The 8,014-nt window shown below is 40.3% G+C and overlaps 1 protein-coding gene across 2 annotated transcripts; it reads left to right on the top strand.

The window, feature by feature from the left end:
• Positions 1-646: 646 nt before the first annotated feature.
• LOC139578174 (E3 ubiquitin/ISG15 ligase TRIM25-like) lies at positions 647-5,597 on the top strand. 2 transcript variants are annotated; one of them, XM_071405462.1, is made up of 8 exons: positions 647-1,277; positions 1,699-1,794; positions 1,991-2,224; positions 2,317-2,445; positions 2,581-2,587; positions 2,921-2,944; positions 3,051-3,110; positions 3,347-5,597. In XM_071405462.1, the coding sequence occupies exons 1-8, from the start codon at positions 684-686 to the stop codon at positions 3,856-3,858; spliced, it is 1,656 nt and encodes a 551-aa protein (XP_071261563.1). In that variant the 5' UTR covers positions 647-683; the 3' UTR covers positions 3,859-5,597. The 2 variants fall into 2 exon arrangements, with proteins under 2 accessions (XP_071261563.1, XP_071261564.1); XM_071405463.1 differs by lacking the exons at positions 2,581-2,587; positions 2,921-2,944 and having other exon boundaries at positions 2,317-2,470.
• The last annotated feature ends 2,417 nt before the right edge of the window (positions 5,598-8,014 follow it).

Here is an 8,014-nt window from a genome sequence, read left to right on the forward strand (position 1 = left end):
TCCTGAGTGGCCGAGTTACAGTTTTGACTTAAATGTGCTTGAAAATATATGACCTGAAAAATGGTTGTCTAGCAATGATCAACAACCATATGGACAGAACTTGAAGAATTCTGAAAAGAATAATGGGCAAATATTGCACAATCCAGGAAAGCTCTTAGTCACTTACCCAGAAAGACTCACAGCTGTAATCGCTGCCAAAGGTAATTCTAACATGTATTGACTCAGGGGGTTGAATACTTATCTAATCAAGATATATACATTTTTTATTTTTCATGTATTTTTATTTTTTACAAATGTTAGAATTTTTCTTCCACTTTGACATTACAGAATATCTTGTGTAGATAATTGACAAACAATGACAATTAGTCCCATTTGAATCACATTTTGTCAGTACTTTCTAAAGGGACTGTACTTAATTTATTCTAACAACTCATATTTGAGAAAGTTCATTTTTTTATTTATTCCATATTAAACTTGAGGCCATCACCTGGAACAAAACTATTTGTCTCTCTTGGTTGCATGCCATTCTCTCTCTCCCTCTAATCCCTCCCTCTCTCCTCCTAACCACACCCCTCTGGCAGAACCAGGAAGTCCATCCTCCTCCCACAAACTCTCTTCTTACGAAACAAAACTGATCTGAGTCTCGTTGTCAACAGTCTGTGTGTGAGTGAACAACCGTCCAAATGGCTCAGCAGGGAGTTCAGCTGGACCCGGACCAGTTCTGTTGTTCTGTCTGTCTGGATCTACTGAAGGAACCAGTTACCATCCCCTGTGGACACAGTTACTGTAGAAGCTGTATTGAAGACTGCTGGGATCAGGATGTTCTAAAAGTCTATAGCTGTCCTCAGTGCAGACAGACCTTCACTCCAAGGCCTACTCTGAGGAAAAATAACATGTTGGCTGAGGTGGTGGAGAAACTGAAGAAGACAGGACTCCAGGCTGCTCTCCCTCCTGCTCTGTGCTATGCTGGACCTGGAGATGTGGTGTGTGATGTCTGCACTGGGATCAGAAAGCAGAAAGCCCTCATGTCCTGTCTGGCGTGTCTGGCCTCTTACTGTGAGACTCACCTCCAACCTCACTATGAATCTCCTGCTTTCAAGAAGCACAAGCTGGTCAAAGCCACCGCACAACTACAGGAGAAGATCTGCTCTCATCATGACAAACTGCTGGAGGTTTACTGTCGTACCGATCAGCAGTGTATCTGTCTGCTGTGTACAATGGATGAACATCAAGGCCACGATACAGTGTCAGCTGCAGCAGAGAGGACTGAGATACAGGTAAGACCAGAACAACTTGTTGGTGACTGTCTGATAAACAAAGAAGTAAAGATACAGTAGAAACTAAGGCTGTTTGAATATGAGAGAATTAAAATGAAATCGATCCTCAGCATAATAAATATTAACACAAACATTGAGTATATAGATATGTTAACCCAGGTTCTCCAAATGGTCATCCATTGTACACTGATAACAGATACACTGTATCACCGAGTCCAAAGTTCACTCTCATTCCCTTGATACATTCAGGCCTATTGTAAAACTGTTATCATTCACATAGCAACATACTAATACTATATTGCAAAGGGACTTCCTTAAGATTTTAGACAATCCTCTCCATGGGCCCTATGTCACAATACTATACGGTTGATCTACTGGACAAATAAAGCTTGATAGCTCATTGAAGAGTGATTTTCCACAGAGGCAGCTGGGCATGAGTCAGCAGAAGGTCCAGCAGAGATTCCAGGAGAGAGAGAAGGAGCTGAAGGAGCTCCAACAGGCTGTGGAGTCTTTCAAGGTGAGTATTGTTGACCAGAGGAGACACACCATTTCACTTCTCTCCTCCAGTCAACAAGAGGTAGAGGGGCCCCTCTCCAATCCCCCTAAGCCCCACTCTGGGAAACAGGCTGCTTGGGCTCCCAGTTAGAAAGATAATAGACTGTTTAAAATGGAGCCTTCTCTCTCTCTCTGTCTCTCTGTATCTGTCTTAACAGCACTCTGCACAGGCAGCAGTGGAGGACAGTGAGAGGATTTTTACTGCGCTGAACCGCTCCATTGAGAGAAGGCGCTCTGAGGTGAAGGAGCTGATCAGAGTCCATGAGAAGGCTCAAGTGAGTCAAGCTGAAGGACTCCTGGAGCAACTGAAGCGGGAGATAGCTGAGCTGAGGAAGAGAAGCACTGAGCTGGAGCAGCTCTCACACACAGAGGATCACATCCATTTCCTCCAGGTAACTAAACTGCCTTGTGATATGAAAATGAACTTATTATTAAACTTTTCAATCATTCTGTTCTGTCTGTCCCTCTGTCGCTCTCTCTCCAGAGTTATCAGTCTATCTCCAGTATCAGTGTATCTTCAGACTTACCCAGCATCGTTGTCCGTCCTCTTCAGTACTTTGGAGATGTGAGTAAGACTGTGTCTGAACTAAGAGAGAAAATAGAAGACTTCCTTATTTATTTTTCCATTATTTTACCAGGTAAGTTGACTGAGAACACGTTCTCATTTGCAGCAACGACCTGGGGAATAGTTACAGGGGAGAGGAGGGGGATGAATGAGCCAATTGTAAACTGGGGATTATTAGGTGACCGTGATGGTTGAGGGCCAGATTGGGAATTTAGCCAGGACACCGGGGTTAACACCCCTACTCTTACGATAAGTGCCATGGGATCTTTAATGACCTCAGAGAGTCAGGACACCCGTTTAACGTCCCATCCGAAAGACAGCACCCTACACAGAGCAGTGTCCCCAATCACTGCCCTGGGGCATTGGGCTCTTTGTTTAGACCAGAGGAAAGAGTGCCTCCTACTGGCCCTCCAACACCACTTCCAGCAGCACCTGGTCTCCCATCCAGGGACTGACCAGGACCAACCCTGCTTAGCTTCAGAAGCAAGCCAGCAGTGGTATGCAGGGTGGTATGAGAATGGAGAATGGACCAAGATCTCCACTACAGGTGTGTTGAAAATAATAAGAACATCAACTTTAGACCATTGAAAGTTCCCTAGTAGTTATATACATGTGGAATATGGTATGATGATAACATGTTTGTGTGTCTGTAGTGAATATAGTGGATGTTGTACTGCCTCCAGAGCCCAAGACCAGAGAACAGTTGTTACAATGTGAGTCTCTTTATTCTGAAGTAACTAACAGTCTCTTTTTACTGACACTCCTAACAATCCCTCTAGAAATATATAGCAATAGTAGATCTAATCAAAGACTGGGTATCTATCTGACTCTTCATATTTCTCTGATTTGATCTCTGCTGTGCTCTAATCAAAGACAGGGTAGATACAGTATCTGACTTAACTTATTGTTCAAACTCCCCTCATTGGTCTCTGCTCTGCTCTTCTCCCAGATTCCTGTCAGCTCACACTGGACCCAAACACAGCAAACACACACCTCTCTCTGTCTGAAGGGAACACAAAGGTGACACGTTCACGCCAAGCCCAACAATATCCTCGCCATCCAGACAGATTCACAAATGACTTGATGATTCTATGTAGAGAGGGTCTGTCTGGATGCTGTTACTGGGAGGTGGAGTGGAGTGGGCTTTGTGTTATTACAGCAGTCTCATATGAAGACATCAGCAGAACACAGAGAGGTAATATATTTGGACACAGTAACAAGTCCTGGAGTTTAAAGTGCTTTAGTGGTGGTTATTCTTTCAGACACAACAATGTTGAGACTAAAGTATCAGGCCCTCAGTCCTCCAGAGTAGGAGTGTACCTGGATCACAAGGCAGGTACTCGGTCCTTCTACAGTGTCTCTGACACAATGACCCTCCTCCATAGAGTCCAGACCACATTCACTCAGCCCCTCTATCCTGGGTTTTGTCTCTCTGGTACTGCTGAGCTGGTTAAACTGTAGTAGGGTCCACATAGATACTAGTCATGCTGGTGTAGTCTATAGCTGAGCTGGTTAAACTGTAGTAGGGTCCACATAGATACTAGTCATGCTGGTGTAGTCTATAGCTGAGCTGGTTAAACTGTAGTAGGGTCCACATAGATACTAGTCATGCTGGTGTAGTCTATAGCTGAGCTGGTTAAACTGTAGTAGGGTCCACATAGATACTAGTCATGCTGGTGTAGTCTATAGCTGAGCTGGTTAAACTGTAGTAGGGTCCACATAGATACTAGTCATGCTGGTGTAGTCTATAGCTGAGCTGGTTAAACTGTAGTTGGGCCCACATAGATACTAGTCATGCTGGTGTTGATGGTCCCCAGATATAATGCTCTGTTTTTCTTTACAGTTATTTTTTTCTGACTGATTTGATCTTCAGAGTTGATTTAAAATGTAATTTACTTATTTTTATCAAATGCAATGATGTTTGGTGTTGATGTATATTGGTTGGCATTCAGAACCATTGATATGTTTTCTCAATTGGTTCTCTGTCTCTATGTAATTTTCCTCAGTGGCATTGAACAGGTAGTATTACTTACTAACTAACTAACTAACTAACTAAACTATATGGAAGAGGTAATATCACTAACTAACTAAACGCTATGGAAGAGGTAGTATCACTAACTAACTAAACTATATGGAATAGGTAGTATCACTAACTAAACTATATGGAACAGGTATTATCACTAACTAACTAAACTATATGGAACAGGTAGTATCACTAACTAACTAAACTATATGGAACAGGTAGTATCACTAACTAACTAAACTATATGGAACAGGTAGTATCACTTACTAACTAACTAAACTATATGGAACAGGTAGTATCACTAACTAACTAAACTATATGGAACAGGTAGTATCACTTACTAACTAACTATACTATATGGAACAGGTAGTATCACTAACTAACTAAACTATATGGAACAGGTAGTATCACTAACTAAACTATATGGAACAGACATAGATTAATCCTAGTACTAGACTAGTCTGTCTGGGAAACCGACCTTAATAAAGTTGACATCTTTTATTCTCCCATACTGCTCAGTCAATTGGAGATTGATGGTCTTTTTAATCCACTATCCAGAGTCAGGAACAGATGAAGTTACATCTGCTACTGTTCAGTGATTTAAATATGATTTATGGTGATGGGAAATAAAAAATATTACACTAAACTTCATCTAGTAATAGTTTTCTTTGTTATTTTTTCCAATGTGTGTTTTTAACTTTTAAATGGATTGTGTTTAATCTGGCTTGTAGTGTGGATGATATAATAGAGCCAGGAGGAGAGGAAGAGAGAGGAGGAGAGAAGAACATAATTGTCACGTTCCTGACCTGTTTTCCCTTGTTTTTGTATTTGTTTAGTATGGTCAGGGCGTGAGTTGGGGTGGGCATTCTATGTTATGTGTTTCTATGTTTAGGTTTATTGTTAATTAGCCTGATATGGTTCTCAATCAGGGGCAGGTGTTTTACGTTTCCTCTGATTGAGAACTATATTAAGGTAGGCTGTTCACACTGTTTGTTTGTGGGTGATTGTTGCTGTGTCTGTGTTTGTTGCACCACACGGTACTGTTTCGTTTGTTCCTGTTCGTGCGTTCTTCGTTGTCTGTAAGTTCTCATGTTCAGGTCTGTTTACGTCGTTTGTTATTTTGTAGTTGTTCAAGTGTGCTTCGTGTTCGTCTTTAAATAAATCATTATGGATTCAACCTACGCTGCATATTGGTCCGATCCTTCTCGCCTCTCCTCGTCCGATGAGGAGGATGACATAGACAATCGTTACAATAATATAGAAGACAGATGAGATAAAGATAGACTACTGAAACTGTCCCAAAATGACACCCTGTTCCCTACGTAGTGCACTAGGCTACTTCTGACCAGATCAAAAGTAGTGCACTACATAGGGAATAGGGTGTAGATTAGAATAATAGAATATGATACTGTAATGTTAGTGGTTTCCTCATTAGAATTTTAGAATGTCACATTGTAATGTTAGCAGTTGACTCATTACAATATTAGAATATCATACTATAATGTTAGTGGTTGACTCATTAAAATATTATAATATCATACATTAGAATATCATACTGTAATGTTAGTGGTTGCCTCTTTAGAATGTTAGAATATCATAGTATAATGTTAGTGGTTGACTCATTACAATATTAGAATATCATACATTAGAATATCATACTGTAGCGTAAGTGGTTGCCTCAGAATATTAGAATATCATATTGTAATGTTTGTGATTGCCTCATTAGAAAATTAGAATATCATAGTGTAATGTTAGTGGTTGACATATTAGAATTCATATTGTAATGTTAGTGGTTGACTCATTAGAATATCATATTGTAACGTTAGTGGTTGACTCATTAGAATATCATATTGTCATAATGTAATGTTCATTGACACAATTAATCAACTATTTCCAGTAATCTATGTACCAGTATTCCATTTAGATAAATAGATGACACAACAATCTCCCACATCATATCCATGTAGACTAATAGACAGTACATAACACACTCCCACATCATATCCATGTAGACTAATAGACAGTACATAACACACTCCCACATCATATCCATGTAGACTAATAGACAGTACATAACACACTCCCACATCATATCCATGTAGACTAATAGACAGTACATAACACACTCCCACATCATATCCATGTAGACTAATAGACAGTACATAACACACTCCCACATCATATCCATGTACACTAATAGACAGTACATAATACACTCCCACATCATATCCATGTAGACTAATAGACAGTACATAATACACTCCCACATCATATCCATGTACACTAATAGACAGTACATACTACACTCCCACATCATGTCCATGTACACTAATAGACAGTACATAATACACTCCCACATCATGTCCATGTAGACTAATAGACAGTACATAACACACTCGCACATCATGTCCATTTAGACTAATAGACAGTACATAACACACTCCCACATCATGTCCATGTAGACTAATAGACAGTACATAACACACTACCACATCATATCCATGTAGACTAATAGACAGTACATAATACACTCCCACATCATATCCATTTAGACTAATAGACAGTACATAACACACTCCCACATCATATCCATTTAGACTAATAGACAGTACATAACACACTCCCACATCATATCCATTTAGACTAATAGACAGTACATAACACACTCCCACATCATATCCATTTAGACTAATAGACAGTACATAACACACTCCCACATCATATCTATTGTGGTAAACCGTGGGGTGTTGGGTTGAGCGTGCAGAGCTTGACACAGAGACGGGGTAGACCTCCTGGGATACCACACCATGTAGACTAATAGACAGTACATAACACACTCCCACATCATATCCATGTAGACTAATAGACAGTACATAACACACTACCACATCATATCCATGTAGACTAATAGACAGTACATAACACACTCCCATATCATATCCATGTAGACTAATAGACAGTACATAATACACTCCCACATCATATCCATGTAGACTAATAGACAGTACATAACACACTCCCACATCATATCCATGTAGACAGTACATAACACACTCCCACATCATATCCATGTAGACTAATAGACAGTACATAACACACTCCCACATCATATCCATGTAGACTAATAGCAGTATATAATACACTCCCACATCATATCCATGTCTCAATACTGTCACCTGTCTCAATACTGTCACCTGTCTCAATACTGTCACCTGTCTCAATACTGTCACCTGTCTCAATACTGTCATGTGTCTCAATATTGTCACCTGTCTCAATACTGTCACCTGTCTCAATACTGTCATCTGTCTCAATATTGTCACCTGTCTCAATACTGTCACCTGTCTCAATACTGTCACCTGTCTCAATACTGTCACCTGTCTCAATACTGTCATCTGTCTCAATATTGTCACCTGTCTCAATACTGTCACCTGTCTCAATAGTGTCACCTGTCTCAATACTGTCACCTGTCTCAATACTGTCATCTGTCTCAATATTGTCACCTGTCTCAATACTGTCACCTGTCTCAATAGTGTCACCTGTCTCAATACTGTCACCTGTCTCAGTACTGTCACCTGTCTCAATAGTGTCACCCGT

This window comes from Salvelinus alpinus, chromosome 6 (assembly GCF_045679555.1).
Source record: "Salvelinus alpinus chromosome 6, SLU_Salpinus.1, whole genome shotgun sequence".
Taxonomy (NCBI): domain Eukaryota; kingdom Metazoa; phylum Chordata; class Actinopteri; order Salmoniformes; family Salmonidae; genus Salvelinus; species Salvelinus alpinus.

Bases quoted from the DNA above. Each gene is read 5' to 3' on its own strand.
- LOC139578174 (XM_071405462.1), top strand. From the start codon at position 684: ATGGCTCAGCAGGGAGTTCAGCTGGACCCGGACCAGTTCTGTTGTTCT. The intron at 1,795-1,990 runs GTGAGTATTGTT...CTGTCTTAACAG, and splicing joins AGGCTGTGGAGTCTTTCAAG to CACTCTGCACAGGCAGCAGT. The intron at 3,111-3,346 runs GTGAGTCTCTTT...CTCTTCTCCCAG, and splicing joins CAGAGAACAGTTGTTACAAT to ATTCCTGTCAGCTCACACTG.